Here is a 17,172-nt window from a genome sequence, read left to right as displayed (position 1 = left end):
CAGTTGTGTGATTTGGAGTCGAAATAAGATGTACATTGAACCACACAAGTAAATGATTTGCTTGTAGTCCAACGGTATGACCTGCGTCGAGAGGTTGGGGGGTTTTGACTCGCATTAGAGACTAGAGTTAAGACAAAATAGGTTAAAATAGTTAATAAGATAAAATGTCACATTAAATTTATAATCATTTTATTTTCTCTTACAAACATTACATTCAACTACAAAAAAATTTAACTATCTTCTCAAACATAAAAATTTTAGCCTGCTAAAATAGTCAAAAATTAAAATAACAACTTCTCAAATATCCGCACAATCAGCTACCATACCAAGCAGTTACCTTTTCTCATTCTTTATGAGTAGACTAAGTAAATGATCTGATCATACAATCATCTCGACCCTAAACCAATGTGATTCTAATTTTGATGTATAGTTCTTAATGGTTCTCATATTAGTACTGGGTTGAACTCATCAGTTGTATTCTTTCTATTAATTAGGTTGTAATTTGAGATTTTTTTTTTTTTTTTTTTTTTTTTGAATTGGTTGGAATTTGAGAAGTTGGTACATCATTTTCATTCACTAGCTATTTATTTTTGCCTGATTCTTTTTTTTTTTTTTTTTTCTTCTCCCTCCATTTGAAGTACCTTTTTCTTTCCAAAATTTCTTTCAACATCACCCCTTTTCTTCCTCAAAATGACAGTGGCACTGTCAAAACTTGAGCGTGATATTTACCAATTTACCATGCCTTACTCTTTCAAATTGATATCTTAATAAGTCTATTTTAAAATTAATTTCAATGATCTAGACCGTGAGCTATGGTTAATGTTATTATAAAAACATCACAACATACAAAAAGTATATCAAATTTTATTACAAAATATAAAAGTAATTTTTTTAAAACATTATTTGATCGTCTAGTGGGGCACAAAAGAGAAGCATCCAGAAGGGGAGGGGAAGGGAAGGGAAGGGAGGTTGAAATTGTCAAATTGAAATTGAAAATAAAGCAGAAGCAGCAAAAATAGGGAAAAGGTTCACCGCGTGCGTAAGCATATAAATTCCAAACGGAAACTGACACGTGGCTCTTCTCCTACCTACCAACCGTACGATCCACGTTAACAATTAACCATCTTACAAGTATTGATTTTTCTTGTTCTACGTCATTCATTGAGGATAAATATCTCATTATCACCTAATTTATTGCCTAAAAAGAGATAGAAAGATGATGGATCTCACTAATTCAATCAATGATAATCAAGTTGCACATCAGCTTGTCTTTGGAGTAATCAATAATTTCCTTATTAATACAAGTGTTTGTAAGTATATATGTTGTTGATTGATAACATGACTTGCCATTTATTTAAAAAAGATTAATTTTTTTTTTAATTTTAGTAATTTAAAAAAAAATTATGTTATATTTTTTTACTCCTTTAATCCAGATAAAAAGAAATTAAGAAAAAATTTACTAAAGATTTTTAACATTATGCCAATCATAAATGATAATAATTTGTCTTGTTCCGTTCTAATAATATGTAAGAGGTGAAATTAGTAATATAAAAGTAAAATGCGCATCCTAATAATATAAAAGTCTATGGAAATTGGTAAAATGCATATTGAAATTTTTAATTTTTTCTTCATATTTGACTCTTAATCAACACCTTAAGGTTGGTGGCTAGTAATATCCATAATAAAATAAGAAGAGAGTTTGCTTTTTACATGTTTTTCTCCTTGATTATATATATAATTATAAGTGCATGTGACATACCAATGTTGTCAAATTAATGGAAATGGTGGATGAACTTATTTATTTATTTAAGTGATTATGAGGTTGACTTTAAATAGAAAAAATAAATAAATAAAACAATGGGTGGAAAAAAAGTGAAGATTATCATGATGTTTCCTAAGGTTCTTTTATTCATGGTTAAGCAAATGCTGAAGACAACTTGGGATAATATCTCTCTCTAGCTTCTCTGTTTTTAAAAAATAAAAATTGAAAATTACTTGACTTTTAAAGATAATGCAATTAAGATATATATATATATATATATAAATATATATTTTTTTTTAACAAGAAGCATGCTTATGTGATGCTGCCTTGCTTTATTCTGATATAGATTTTTTCTATAGATAATTCAACATCCTCTGGCGACGACTCCCTCCAACAGCTCATCAAACACAATTTTGTCTTTATTTTTTTTTGAAGTGGGTGAAAATTAATCAAGTCTTGGTGCTAGGCCCAATGCAACACTCACTCCAAGGTGGAGCTAGGTCGGACCTCGGCCCTATGGCCAACACTTGCTCCGAAGTAAGACAATCATAGGAGTTCGGCCCAATGTACGAGCGTCACTCCAAAGTGGAGCTAGGCCCAATGCAACACTCACTCCAAGGTGGAGCTAGGTCGGACCTCGGCCCTATGGCCAACACTTGCTCCGAAGTAAGACAATCATAGGAGTTCGGCCCAATGTACGAGCGTCACTCCAAAGTGGGCCGAGCAACATGGTGGACCTTCTGGATGGACAGAACCACTCCGAAGTGGGTTGAGCAACATATTGAACCTTCTGGATGGACAGAACCACTCCGAAGTGGGTTGAGCAACATGTTGGACCTCCTGGTTGGACAACCGTTCTAGAGTAGACCAACTTAGAGAAGGCCAATTCACTGAAGATCTTTCTTGGGTCCACTAGAGACAAACAACTCTGCTCCTCTCCCTCTGTATGAACATAACGTGGAGACATGGAGGTGCAGAGGGACAAGGAGCATATATGACAGACCTGCGTCTGAATGGCAGGCGGAGTGGTCGTCCTCTTCCAATGAGAGATGTCCGCTAATGAGACAAACAAAACAGACCTGCACCCGATTATCAGGCGGAGTGGTCGTCCTCCTCCAATAGGAGACGACCACGAATAAGACACGTTGGACAGATGGCGGAGAGAGAAAGACTTGAACGACAAACAACCTTCTCCCATAAAAGGTGAACACTATTCACTCTGAAGGGATCCGAAAAATACACACACTTAACACATATACACCCATTCTCTCTTTTTCTTCTTCCTAAGTCCCTGACTTTACCATCGGAGGGGTTTCCGACCAAACCCCGGTCGGGCAGCCTCACCGTTTGTTATTCTGTGCAGGTCTTCAATTCCCAAAGCACGCTGTTCATCCACGAAGTTCAACCCTTCTTCATAGTGCGGAAATCACCCCCGTACATTTTCTATAGATAATTCAACATGTTTTTCATTTAAATAAAAAATAAAAATGCTGACAACATTGCCTAAATCATCCAAATCATGACATTATGTGTAAAAATGAGCCCTTTTTATTTGGTTTGAGTGAGGAAAAATAAAATCGGTTGCAACTTAGTTTGGAGAGAATCATTTGGTGATGTTCCGGATCTACCTAAGATGTTCGACTATAGAGAGAGGATAAAGAATTCTATCTCAAAATATATTTTTAATTATTAGATTATATGTCATGTGAATTTTAAATATAATTTAATAGTTAAAAATATATTAAGACATAAAGATAGAGAGGTTTAAAGTTAGAGATATATATGTATATACACTATTTATTTTTAAATTATTTATATGGTTGAAGTTTTAGGAATAGGTTAATGCTACCTCAAGTTCATGAGTTGTAATGGCAACGTTCTTATATAACAATTTTCAAGTATGATTGGAATTTTCCAAAGTAAAAGTTGTTAACTGGTAAAGGAAAAAAATGGTTTGCATTAAAAATATTAAAAATAAAACAAAAAAGGTAACCAATTAATCTAAACTAACAAAGGTTCAAGTCCATATAAAAGGCTTGAAATTGAAATTTCCTTTTATATAGGTTGGAAGGTTCTACGCACAATGAAATCACCATTTGATTGGACTACGAGTTCTCTGTTATGAATTTTTTTAATAATAAATTTATTATATTTTTTATTACAACAAAATATATAATATAACAATTTAAGTTAAAATTAAAATAAAATAATATTAAAATTACACTCTTTAAACAATATATTAGCAATTTAACGTTAACATTAAAGATAAATTGTTGAATTAAACATTGGTCTTACTAACAAGTGTCTCAAGGGTTGTTTGGGATACAAGTTTGAGACTAAAATTAGCCAATAAAAAAAAAAACATACTATTTTAGTCTATAAGACAAAATATGTCACGACCTGTTCCCTGTATCCAAGGAGTTAAGTATCGTGATGGCCAGTAACTGAGGTTACCTCCGGCCAATTCTTAAACAAATAAATAAACGCGAGCGGAAATAATATTCAAGTGAGGGTACCAAAATAATCATTGGAGCTTCTATTTAATTAACTTGTTAGAACTGAACTATCTTTATAAAGTGCTTCGTGCCTACCCCATGCGCTGGCCTTGACATATCCCCTGAAAGTGGTAAACAACTATAAGCGCATAGCAGAGTGAGACATATTATACTAAGAGTATAAGGATATAAAATTCACCATGGATAATTATTGGCTAAACAAAGCTTGATATTAAAATACCGAATATATAATACAGAGATCAAACATGGAAATCATATACATAATCATAACCACGGTACAGAACAGAACAGAACATATGTATAGACTCAAAAGATGGTTCATACGAATTCTAGAGGTGGCTCCCACCATAGTGTAACACTTAGTTCCGTATAGCACTTTGCTCCACACTAGAAGTCATAACTACGGTACAGAACCGGACAAATGTGTGGACTCAAGAGGTGGCTCGTACGAACTCTAGAGGTGGCTCCCACCATAGTGTATCACTTAGCTCCGTACAACACTTTGCTTCACACCAGAAATTCAGAGGGTTAATGGATCCATGACAGACAAAGGGTCACAAGGTGATTTATCGGAGGGTCAATAGTTATTTAAGTCCCTCAATGCGTGGGACTCCCGTGGTGGTACTTACAAAACATAATTGCTTATAAGGTCATAGTCAAATATTCTTTAAAATATAAACAAACATATGTATGGGTTTCATTTTAAGCAAATAGGGTTTAACAATTAAACCACGTAACTGAAATATTAATATAGTTTATAATAATTTATAAAACATAACTTGTATAAAATATATATGGTAAGTCAAAACATAAGTAAAATATATTTTGGTAACTTAACATATAATATAACTTATCTTAACTTTAATATATCGCTATTTCTTTCTACTACCAAATACCCTTTCAACGTCCATTATTTTTTTTTCTCTTTTCTATCATTTTCCTCTCTTTCTTTTTTCTTTTCCTTTCTCTTTGTTACCTCCCCCTCTATATAGAAAAAGGCAGCGGTCGGCACCAAGCCACCGGCTGCCACGTGCCGCGCTCTCATTACTCTTTTATTAATTTAAACTTATCTAAACTTAACTTAGTTATTTAATTATATTTTGACTCTTAAATTTTTAATAATTATATTATTTTACAAAATTATACATAATAATACAAAATAAATCGTATATTTTTCTAACTGTAATTAAATAATATTGGTATAAATTTTACAAAATAATTAAAAATTTAGATTGTTACAAAATATTATATTTAAATTATAATCATTTTATTTTTTTCTTTACAATTATCAAATCAACTATAAAAAAAAGTCAATCATCATCCGAAACACAACATTTTAAACTAAACTAAAATAGCCAAATAGATAAAAACTCAGGCTAAAAAAGTTCATCCCAAACAAAGGCTTAATAACACAAGAAAAAAAGACAAAATAAGTATGGCAGTCCTGCTAGGTAGCCCGAATCCTCCGAGGCTCGAATGGCTCGAGGTGCCAAAACGACCCTTCTTTTTTTTTTTTTTCCTTTTTTCTTTCTCTGTTTGTATTTGTTCTTCCTCAGTTTTTTTTTTTCTTTTCTTCTTCTTCAAAAAAAAAAAGAGAGGGAAAAAAATAAAATAAAATCAAACATCAGAAATCAAAACCAATACAAATCAGCCTTTTTTTTTCATTTTCCTCTGTTTGTATCTATTCTTCCTCATTTTTTTTTTCTTTTCTTTTCTTTTCTTCTTCCATAGAATCAATAAAAGAGAGGAGAGGAAAATGAAATCAAACATAAAAAATCAAAACCACAAATCAAAACAAATCAAACCCAAAAATCAAACCTACAAATCAAAACAAAAATCAAACCCACAAATGAGAAAGCGAGATACATAGAACAAAGAGAGAGAGAGAAAGAGATACAGATCAATACAGATCTGTGTGTAGAGGATGGCCAGTGATGGCGATGACAGCCTGTGATAGTGTCGGTGATGGCACTTCTCTCTTCCTCTCTCTTCTCTCTTTCTTTCTTCCTCCCTCTGTTTCACAGATAAAAGAGAGGGAAAAAAAAAAGATCAAAACGACATCATTTTGAATTCGGGCCAATTGAGCCTCAATCATTTCGAGCTCTGGAGCATTTTTCATAAGCATAGAATTCAATACAGTTTTAATCACTTTTTACTTACTCAAAACACTTTTAAACTTTTTTACTATTTTTAAAACACCTTTTACACTAATTTTTATAGGAGTTGTTTTGAATTTTTTTTTATTTTTTTAAAAAAATATAAAAAAATAAAGAAATAATATCACTCAAATAAATATATTTATCAAATAAATTTACTTATTTAGCTCATCCTAGTTAGCGTAAAGGACACCTGCTAACATAGCATTTGCCTTAAACCACTGCTGAAAATTCTAAGCCATTTTGAGACACGCCGACCTTTCACACTGTCCATAACAAAAGGGATCCGTTTTCATTCAGGAATTTCATCAAACACATGAGAAGCTGTCTTCAAATCCAACACTTATAATCACACGTGTCAACAACCCACCTCCCTCTTACCGCCACCATAACCACCATCTCTTCCTCTCTCCACAACTTCTCTCAACCCCAAAATTCACACACATTCAAAATCCTAAACCATGCACCGTTTCAAACTCTCCCTCCAATTCCCAAAACCCATCTCCTACAGTTCCTACACTACCCTCCATCGAACAACCTCTAGAAACTTATCTTCTCTCCACACCCACCTCCACAATGTCCGCCCCATGGCTTCCCTCCTCGATTCCCGAGCCGTGGTTCGGTTCCGAGGCCCCGACACCCTGAAATTCCTTCAGGGTCTGCTGACAAACGATGTACGGAAGTTCGGTGAACCCGTGGGTGATGCGAATTTGACTCTGCCTACGCCGAACTTGCCCTCTGTTTCGATTCCTCCTATGTACGCCGCAATGTGTTCGCCTCAGGGAAGGTTTCTGTATGATTTTTTCATATACGGGCCGACCCGGTTTTATGGGAAGCTTGATGTATCTGGTAGTAGACCCGGACCTGACCCAGATGAACTGGAGCTTTATGCCGATGTTGATGCCTCTGTATTGGATGAGCTTTTGGAGACCATGAAAAAGTAAGGTTCTTTGAATTTTGTTGTGGTTTTTGGGTTGATTTGAATATGGGTATTTTGTGTACTGTTTGATTAACAACATTGTGAAAAGTGTAATTTGTTTCAAGTTTTAATTGTTATGAAGTTCATTGTAAAGGATCAAATTTTAGTGATCAAAATTAAAGAATGTTGATAAGTGTGTGGATTTTAAATGAAGGGATTTGATATTCAGCTTTATAGAATTGTAAGAAGATTGATTAGTGGACATAGATTGATAATTCTAAAGTGAAGGATGCATAGAGATAGGAGAAATGCATTTTGCTAGTATTTTTGTATGCATAGAATAATCATTCATGGAAGGATTTCAAATAACCATGTTCAGTTAGTTATTTCAAATCCATTAATCTAAAATTCTCAAATTTATAGTTTAGATCCATACCTAGAATATTACGTTGAATTAATACCAAATCCATTCATTTTAAATCTACATATCCAAATGGAGCCTAATTTTATTTTGATTTGCTGCTTTGGTTTGCAAAACTTGTTAATGAGAGTGTTTAACAGGCCCTTCTTTGTCAAACTTATTGATTGTGAGATTCCTGAGTAGATTACTCAAGTAAGCGGGATTCGTAGCCCAAGGAATCTATTCAGGCCAAGGAGGATAAAGAGAGGGAGTGGCATTAGACAAAAACTCAAATATTAAAGAAATAGCAACTTGTCTTGTGATTTCTAATGAATGCTAGAGCAAGATGTACTATGAAAACATTACATTGAAGGACTTTTTTTTTTCTCTTTCTCCTCATAGTAATTGCATACACGTTTATGTAATATGGTATGACTGGCAAGTGGGGCTGCCAACTGAGCTTGCCCAAGCATTTGATCTTAGGATATGACCCAAATTAGTATTACTTTATTTGTTTTATATCGGTGTTATTTCGTATGGCCAAACCTTCAGGAATCAGGATTATTTGCTTTTTCAATGATCAAAATAGTTAATAAATCTTTCATTCAACTTTTGTTTATTTGGTGCCACAGATACAGGTTGAGGTCCAAGGTTGATATTGAGAATATGGCAGAGGCTTTCTCTTGTTGGCAACGGTATGGCACAAACCTAACCGAGAAGTCCTCATCAGCAGAAGAACCAGAGGCTGCTACTGTTGGCTGGGGAGGTGCTGTTGATCAGTCTGGCATGTCAGCTTCACGAGGAAATAGTCTTGGATGGCAATGGCATAAGGATCCAAGATTGGATTGTCTTGGATTCCGGGGGATTTTTCCATCCAATACAATACGTGAGATTTATTAGCATAAGTTGATTTTGTGATCTGAGTGTGGTTAAATTAGAACATACATAGCATAAGTAGTTACAAGCACGTTGTGGATCTTCTTAAGAAACCTCTAGTTGATGAAGCATAAGGATGTTTTTATGTCTGTTGCAGCACCTTTGGTTGAGGCTGACAAGGAAACTGGTGAAAAAAATTATCTTCTATGGAGATTAGAGAAAGGGGTTGCAGAAGGCTCAACGGAGATCCCAAAAGGTGCATCTTCCTCACCCCATTTAGACATTTAAAACAAAAAATTCAAAAAGAATCAGAACCAAAGGCCGCGCTATACAAAAGAGGTTATTATATCATTCTTATCTATTTATTATCAAAATCTGCGTGATCTTATTTCCTCCTAAGTTGTCATGTACTGTTTGCTCGATATTTATGGGGATGTAGTTATTGAGATGAGAACGGTGTAGAAATTCATTTTATGAAACTGAATTTGTCTTTGTACTCGTACAAAATTAGAAGCATGAGTAGGAAGAGGAAGAATTTTTTTTTGAAATTTTGTCGACATAGTGTGGAATCTATCCATTTGTGTGCAATAACTTGGTTTTCCATTTTAATTCTTTTATTTTTGTTTATTTGGTGAATGACAAAATTTACTGAAAAAGATGAAAAGAATCAAACAGAGTACAGAACAGAAATCAATGGAGGAGAACCTCTACACCAAGCCAGCCGACACAAACAAACTACCATCTCCTAGATACAGCAGAAACAGAGCATACTTCTATCAACAGAAAAGCATAACAAAACAATCAGCCCAAATTGGATTAGTAGTTTTACTATTTTTTTAATATCTTGATGTACATGTGATTTATCAACAGACAAAAAAAAAGGAAAAATCTTCATGTCCATGTTCGTACTTAGCCAAACAAATTTGCCAGTTACTGTAGGCGCTCTTCACTTACTTCCAAGAGCTGATTCTAGTTCTAATATCTTCTTTAATCATCTCCATTACAGTTCCTTCATCTTTAGAAATCTGGGAGCATACTCTGGAATTTTTTTCTTTCCAGATGTGGTAGATAGTGACAGAAAAAGCCATTTATCATGAAATAAAATTGAACCATTTTAATTCTTGCTCCTTTTTTCCCCCCAAATTATTTATGCTCATAAAATAGAATCACTGAACTTAAAAAGCTGATGCCTATTTGCTGTAATTGACCATACTTTGAATTGGGTTTTGATGTTTTTAACTTTCATTATTCATATGTTATCATGCGCCTTAGGTGAGGCAATGCCACTTGAATACAATCTTGCGGGTCTAAATGCTATAAGCTTCGACAAAGGCTGTTACGTGGGCCAAGAACTCATTGCTCGAACACATCACAGGGGGGTAATTCGAAAACGTCTGCTTCCTCTGAAATTTGTTGATGATTGTGGAAAAGGTAAACCTCCACATGTTTCTGTTTTGCAATTTTCAACATTGTTGTTTGTTTTACACACTCACTCCTTGTATTTCAGAAGTCGAGCAGAAAGTTGCTCCTAGGTCGGAAGTAATTGATGCTTCATCAAGAAAGAAGGTTGGGAGCGTGACTACGGCCCTTGGATGCCGTGGTCTGGGCCTTCTAAGGTTGGAGGAAGCCTTTAAAGGGTCGGGCACGGGCACATTGGCCATACAAGGACAGGAAGATGTAAAAGTTCTGGCCATTAGACCAGCATGGTGGCCTTCTGAGTGGTTTGTAGATCATCAACAAAGTGTTGCTGCTTAGAATGTTAATTTACATGGCCTTTGTGCTTCCAAAAAGTTAAAAACTTGAGAGCTTGCCTTCATAAAATGAAAATAAGAGGAAAATAGCTGTAGCAGTTCCCAGAGAGAGTATTAAAAGGCATGTAAGCAATTTTGAGATCATTTGATTAATAATCATAGATTGGTGCGCTGATATTCCAATGAACTGCATAATTTTATTGCTACTGAGAAATGGATGAAGATTGGCCAATGAAGTTCAATTTTTGGATTTCAAATTAGTGATTTTGACAGTTTATTCATGGGTGCAGCTTAATTTTTAATTTTAATTTTTTAACATTTGTGATGCAAACCACCATAAGAGACAGAGAAGGGACAGTGATCAGTGGGGGAGTAATGAAAGTATCGGTAATATTTGGATAGTAACAATTAGAAAGAATGTTATGTGGGTCTTACATCAAGCTGTGGTGACAGTATGCAAGTTGGTTGGAATATTTGTTAAATGTTATGTGGGTCTTACATCAAGCTGTCATGAAAGTAAGTATGTTTGTTGGTATATTTGTTAATCTGTAACTAGAGATGTAAATTTGGTCCGGTCTGGCCTACGTCGGGCCTTGCTGACTCCCGTCAAAATTCAAGTCCGCCGGGCCGGCTGACGGGCCCAAAAAAAAATTAGGCCGAGTGGGTATTTGGGCCTTGGGCGGGCCTGAACAATTTTTATTGTTTTTTTTTTTTCAACTAAAATTTTATTATCTTGTACTAAAAAAGACAATGGGCCTCAGGCTAGGTCTTGGGTGGGCCCGTGGGATGGGTTTTAAAATGATGGCCCAGACCTTGGGTTTCAATATGGGCTCAGGCTCGAATCCAAACGGGCCTAAACAGGTCGGGTCCATCCTAAACCACGGGTAGCTTCGGACTGTTCATGGATCGCGTGCCATGTTTACACTTCTATCTCTAATGTTACTATGGGAGCAAGTTGAAAACGTTACAAGCTTCTCTTTTCCCTCCTTAAAAGCTTTAAAATTCAATAGGAGGGGTTGACCCACACTCTTAAAGCTAGAGTTCCAATTATTCAAACCAGCAATTAATAGGGAGACTTTTATGTCTTCTACAACACTGTTATATGCCCTCCTCATGCACAACTACTTTGGGCCTGCTTGCTATAACTTTTCTTAAGTATTATTTTTTAAAATTTTAAAAAATAAAAGTTTAACTGATTTAAATTATTTTTGTCTTATAAGTAACAAACAGCTACCAAACAGGATTTTTGTATACGACTTGGTGAGTGTGTGGACCATGCTCATCTCAAATGTAAATGTAGTCAACACATTCACTAAATTATGCAGAAACATTGTATGAGCTATTTTGTTATTTTCCAAAGTCTTCCTCTCTTCATTATGGAATGGGATCCTCTGTTTCACTATTCCTTGTCCCTTCATCTCAAATCTCTGAGTTAGAGAAAAATCTTATGCTACAGAAGTTGTTTGGAACATGGAATATGACACAGGATTTGCAGCCCTTATTTACCACCTTCAATAAAAGCCAATTTCATTTACATTCACAACATAGATTTTGTCATTAAGCTTCAGGAGACTCCATGAAACAGTGGACATGACCAGTTGCTTCAATCACCACTGAGCACTTCCCAAGTGCTATATCACCATTCACCATCTCCACCAAGTTTCTCAAGTTAGAAACAGTATATTCATGGCCATCAAGAGGTACACCATCACATCTGCTTAAGCTCTTGAACCACCACTTCCATAGTTGGCCTCTGTTCCGGAACCTCATTAGTGCATGCCAACGCGACTTCTGTCAGCTTGGCTGCCTCAGAGTCGAAGAACTTGCCCTTGAGATTTGGGTCGACAAAATCTTCCAAACAGCAAGATTCAGCTGCCAATCGCATCAAGTTGCTGAGTTTCCTTTTACCGGAAAGGATTTGGAGGATGATCACTCCAAATGCATACACATCGCTCTTCTCTGTAAAACGACCTGTGGTGATGTACTCTGGAGCCATATATCCTAGGGCAGCGCTGACCTTGAGAGCCGAGAAGACAATGTCATCTGCAAGGAGCTTGAGGAGACCGGAATCTGATAATAATGGGTTAAAATTTTGATGAATGAGGACTTTCTCTACAGAAATGTTTTGGTGAACTATGCCAGGTTTGCCGTTCTCACTGCTGTGCAAGTATCTAATGCCTGGATGTAGAAGAACAAGAAACTCAGTCAGTCGCCCATTGTGTTCTAAACAATATTTGAAGGTGTTCAAACATCATCTATGTTGATGGCGAAAGTATTTCTAATACACAAAGAAAGCATGCTTTCAGATTTTGATATTATGTTCTTTGACATTATTTATACTCTCTCTGTATTTCAGGGACTCAGGTATGAGTATCAAGTGCGCCAGCGCATCTAAGTGTCAGACCTTTCTAAACCTAAATCTTAAGGTATTGAGATATATATACAAAAGTTAGGTATAGATATGTGGACATGTCCTAAATACATACATACTGCATATTGTAAAAGATTCTTACATAAGATAAGACAATATAAATTATTTAAAAATGTACTTGAAATCAAATAGGAATAAGAAAAAATACGAAATTCTAGCTCTCACTGGCAGATGTTAGAATTTTCTTCTTCAAACATAGGGTATGGTAGAAAATATAAAAAAGGCAATGTAACATTTTTTGATAAGCAAAAAAGTGAATATAACATTGTATACTTTTAGCATGTAAATGGTATGTGCTCGACATAGCATAAGCAAGGAGTCTTGTGTGCTGAGAATGAATTTTACAAAGAAAATATCTGGAAATATTGTGACATTATTTTCTTTACATCATGCAACCTTAGCTGGGGACTACAGTTTTTAAAGCAATAACTACTTGATTAAGAAATAAAGCAACCTAGTCCATTCTCCACATGTAGACCTCATCTGTGGACCAAAGCATATTAAGGCACCAGCAGAAGAAATAAATGTAAACAGTATCTTGTCACTTGCTGTAAAGAAAAAGATTAATAGGTTTTGCTGAAATGTTGGATTTACAGTTCAAAAGATTACATAACACATTTTGGTTTGATACTACCATTAGTCCACAATGACACTGGTATTGGGTGAATGATTGAGGAAACGATACAAAATAAATACATCAACAAATAAAAAGAAGAGGGTTTTTGACAATTTGTGTCTTGAAAGATGCTCAAAGAGAGATTAACCCCTAAAAGATCAATTGAGGCAAATTGCAAATTGAAAACATTCAAAAGGGCAATTAATTCTCCTAAAAGATCAACTGAAACAAATTACCTCCTGAATTCAATTTATTTGTAGCAATGTTTCCTTTGAACTAATTGATCTTTTAGGGACAAATTGCATTTTCGAATCTCTTTCAGGTGGCCAGTTGCACCTTTGAACATCTTTTTAGGGGGTCAATTGCACTTTTGAACATATTTCACGGAAATTTACTCAAATCAATCTTTTTTTGGGACAAATTGTGTTTTTGAAATTCTTTTAGGTGGTCAGTTGAATTTTTAAACATATTTTTAGGGGTATTTGATCAAAAAGATTTAGGCAAATTGCACTTCTGAACATATTTTAGAAAAAAATTTACTCAAATTCATCTTTTGGGAGACGAATTATGCTTTTAAGCATTTTTCAGGGTAAATTATCAAAAACCAAAAGAAGAAAATCAACAAAGAAATTTTCAGGAGTAGAACTGACCTTTTGCAATCCCATCGATGATAGAAACCCTAGTTGACCAGTCAAGAAAATGGCCACTTCCATCTTCCACATCAAGATACTGTGACAGGTTTCCTTCAGAAGCAAAATCATAGATGAGAAAGCATTCACCCCTGCCCTTTGAACAGCAAAAACCTCTCAACCTAACCAGGTTTTCATGTCTCAGAGAGCTCAACAAGCTCAACCCTTTCATGAACTCAGCTTCCTCTGACTTACAACAAGTCACACTAATGCTCCGAATGGCTACAACGGTCCCATCTTTCAAAACCCCCTTATAGACGGCAGAGAATTTAGACTTCCCCAACAAATTCGCCTCCGAGAAGTACTGAGTTGCCGATTCAACTTCTTCCAAATTGAACTTAAACCCCGGCGGAAGCTCCTGATAAACCCCCTTACAATCGTGGCTATCACCCAACGGGTCCCATCCATTACCATATTCGAGACTCACCAATGGAGAGGCATTTTTCATGTAAAACTCACTGGCCTGGTCAGTGCTGCTAACCCGACTATCAGAAGTATCAAATGTACTCCCAATCTTCTGTTTTTGCCTCCGGCATTTAATGAAAATCAGGAATCCAGCAATGATCAATGTCACTGCAAATGTTGTAGCACAGGAAACAATGGCAACTTGCACGAATTTTGATGACCTTGAACAACGAGTTTGGTTGCAGTGTGTATTGAAATTGGCAGCAATAGGGTTTTCCAGAGTATTGTTTCTTGTTATAGGTTGGAAGGGTTCAACTTGAATGATGTTCTGGTTATCCCAAGGAGAGCAAGCTCTCAATGAGGAAAACCCAATTCCACATAGACTCGGATTGTTCTCGCACTGGAATCCTTGGTTCAATCTTTTGAAAGCTTGAGTTTTATCCACCAAAAGTAACTATCAGTATAGATTTGTAACAAACGAATCAACAAACAAAAACAAAAATTAAATTTGGAAGAGGCGGTTTTGGCTAAAGAAACAAGAAGGGGGCAAAGAACTTACCAGGAGGAACGAGTCCGGAGAGAGAATTGTTTTGGACATAAAATATTTCTAATAGTGGATTGTTAGCTATGCTTAATGGAATTGGACCAGAGAACTGATTAAAACTCAAATCAAGCCTTTTTAGCATGCCCAAGTCCCCTAAGCTTGCCGGAATTGATTCATTTAGTGTATTATGATGCAAAGCAAGAACATTTAACTTCTTTAGAGACCCCATGTTTGTAGGTATGCTTCCAGTCAACTGGTTACAACACAACTGCAGAACTAGAAAACAAAGAGAACATATCCATGTAAGTTGAATTTGACAAAGAAAGTAGAAAAAGAAAAAAAATTAGAGCTTTATTAGTACCCATCAAACTATTTGCTTTTATTCGGTTTCGTGTCAAATTGGAGAAAGAACACAGATTACCCAATTGAAGGGCGGTCCGGCTCATCAAATTCTCAAAACAGAAAACTTAAAACCCTAAGCAGATCTATATTCACCTATTCACCAAATGAAACAGAATTTTTTCAGTAAGTAAAATTTTCCCAGGAACAGAGTAAACCCACAAATGGAAGACAAAGATAAAAGCTATTTTCTGTTTCATTAAACTATTCAGTCAAATCAAATCCATTTGTTCAAAACAAATAAAACCCATAAATCTGAAAGCAAAATCCAAGCTTCTTTCTACCAAATCCAGTAATTTAGCTGATAAAAATTCAAATCCAGAGAATCTTCACATCAATCCTAAGCTAGAAAAGTGAATAAAAAACCAAATTTCAATACAAATTTCACAAAACTCGTATACTAACCTTGAAGACTAGCCATGTCTCCAATCTCAGGAGGTATAGTCCCAGATAGATTATTCACATCGAGATAGAGATCAGTGAGTTCAGTGAGATTCGCTATCTCTTTGGGTATCTCTCCAGTCAAAGAATTATAATGCAAATACAGACCCGTCAAGCACTCCAACTCCGCCACCGCCGGTGAAACCTCGCCGGACAGACCCTTGCTCTGTAAGGAAATGTTTGCCACTTTCCGGTGATCATTGCAAACCACACCCACGAATGTGCCACCACATGGGTCGCCATCGCTGGTCCATGAAGAGAGGTGTTTGTTTTCTGGGTCGAGAGAGGACTTGATTTCCATGAGAGCTCTCAGCTCGACATTTCCACAAACAGTTTCAACGCCGGAAAGTGCGAGAAGAAACAGGAAAGTGGAGAGACGATAAAGACACATTTCGAGTCCTGTATGAAACAGAGGTTTCTCTCTCTAAATCCCAAGACTCCAAAAGGGTTCTCTCTCTAAAAACGCACCCTTTCTGTACTGAGTTTCGATTCTCCTGTTAAATTCCCAGTGAGAAAGAGAGAGAGAGAGAGAGTACGTATTTTGTCAAACAACTGGTGTAAAAAGTAGGACTTTTTAGAGCCACTCTGTATTTGAATGGGGTTTTCAATTACCGTTACTTTTTTAAGCTGAAAAATCAAACTGAAAAGCTGGAGGGCTTGAGCAGGGATCAATAGTGGCATAAATGGTATTTGCATTTTTTAACGAAAACAATTGCATGTTTGTTGACACCATAAATAGCAAAAGATTAGGACTACTTATTTGAAAAATAATAACAAATTAAACTGCCAAAATAGGACTCAAACTCACTCGCCAGTTAAGTCCAATAGACTCTTTTTTTTCCTCGGGTTAGACAAATCAAAAGTTTGATTTTAAGTCATTTTCAAAAAATTTGACCTAGACAAATTCGAACATCGGTTCACAAGTTTAGCCTAACAGCACACTCATTATGAGCACTAGGTTCATAAGTTTAATCTAACTAAACCAAGATTTAAGGTTTATTTTAAATTTTTTTACAAGTTTACGAGCTCACCCAACAAACAGTTTAACATGTTGCATCTCACGAGACAACAGATAAGCTAATGGACAAGCCAATAAGCTGGGTCAGGTTTCAAACTCGAATCGAGTAAAAGCCCACTATATTTGGGTAGGAACATGAGTATTCAAACTAAATGATGACAACCCTTACGAAAATATATTTTAATAATTTTTTGCTTTTTTAAGATCTAGAAAAATTGATACTTTGTTAATTATTTATTTTTATTTTTT

The 17,172-nt window shown here is 35.5% G+C and overlaps 2 protein-coding genes across 2 annotated transcripts; one reads left to right on the top strand and one right to left on the bottom strand.

Moving 5' to 3' along the window:
- Window positions 1-4,677: 4,677 nt before the first annotated feature.
- LOC114312045 (Glycine cleavage T-protein family) lies at window positions 4,678-10,637 on the top strand. The gene is made up of 5 exons (XM_028258225.2): window positions 4,678-7,374; window positions 8,386-8,639; window positions 8,787-8,885; window positions 9,902-10,060; window positions 10,137-10,637. The coding sequence occupies exons 1-5, from the start codon at window positions 6,896-6,898 to the stop codon at window positions 10,382-10,384; spliced, it is 1,239 nt and encodes a 412-aa protein (XP_028114026.1). The 5' UTR covers window positions 4,678-6,895; the 3' UTR covers window positions 10,385-10,637.
- A 1,063-nt stretch (window positions 10,638-11,700) lies between these two features.
- On the bottom strand, window positions 11,701-16,749 carry LOC114312044 (proline-rich receptor-like protein kinase PERK10). Its single transcript, XM_028258224.2, has 4 exons — window positions 15,870-16,749; window positions 15,081-15,341; window positions 14,078-14,950; window positions 11,701-12,558 (listed from the first exon to the last, which is right to left on the bottom strand). The coding sequence occupies exons 1-4, from the start codon at window positions 16,294-16,296 to the stop codon at window positions 12,089-12,091; spliced, it is 2,031 nt and encodes a 676-aa protein (XP_028114025.1). The 5' UTR covers window positions 16,297-16,749; the 3' UTR covers window positions 11,701-12,088.
- Window positions 16,750-17,172: the final 423 nt, after the last annotated feature.

Source organism: Camellia sinensis, chromosome 11 (genome assembly GCF_055761805.1).
Source record: "Camellia sinensis isolate YWXY chromosome 11, ASM5576180v1, whole genome shotgun sequence".
Classification (NCBI taxonomy): Eukaryota; Viridiplantae; Streptophyta; class Magnoliopsida; order Ericales; family Theaceae; genus Camellia; species Camellia sinensis.
The sequence above is the reverse complement of the archived record's forward strand: the minus strand, read 5'-3'. Positions and strand labels throughout refer to the sequence as shown.

Bases quoted from the DNA above. Each gene is read 5' to 3' on its own strand.
- LOC114312044 (XM_028258224.2), bottom strand. From the start codon at position 16,296: ATGTGTCTTTATCGTCTCTCCACTTTCCTGTTTCTTCTCGCACTTTCC. The intron at 14,951-15,080 runs GTAAGTTCTTTG...ATAAAACTCAAG, and splicing joins CTCCGGACTCGTTCCTCCTG to CTTTCAAAAGATTGAACCAA. The intron at 12,559-14,077 runs GTCAGTTCTACT...TTCTACATCCAG, and splicing joins CATCGATGGGATTGCAAAAG to GCATTAGATACTTGCACAGC.
- LOC114312045 (XM_028258225.2), top strand. From the start codon at position 6,896: ATGCACCGTTTCAAACTCTCCCTCCAATTCCCAAAACCCATCTCCTAC. The intron at 8,886-9,901 runs GTGCATCTTCCT...CATGCGCCTTAG, and splicing joins CTCAACGGAGATCCCAAAAG to GTGAGGCAATGCCACTTGAA. The intron at 10,061-10,136 runs GTAAACCTCCAC...CTTGTATTTCAG, and splicing joins TGTTGATGATTGTGGAAAAG to AAGTCGAGCAGAAAGTTGCT.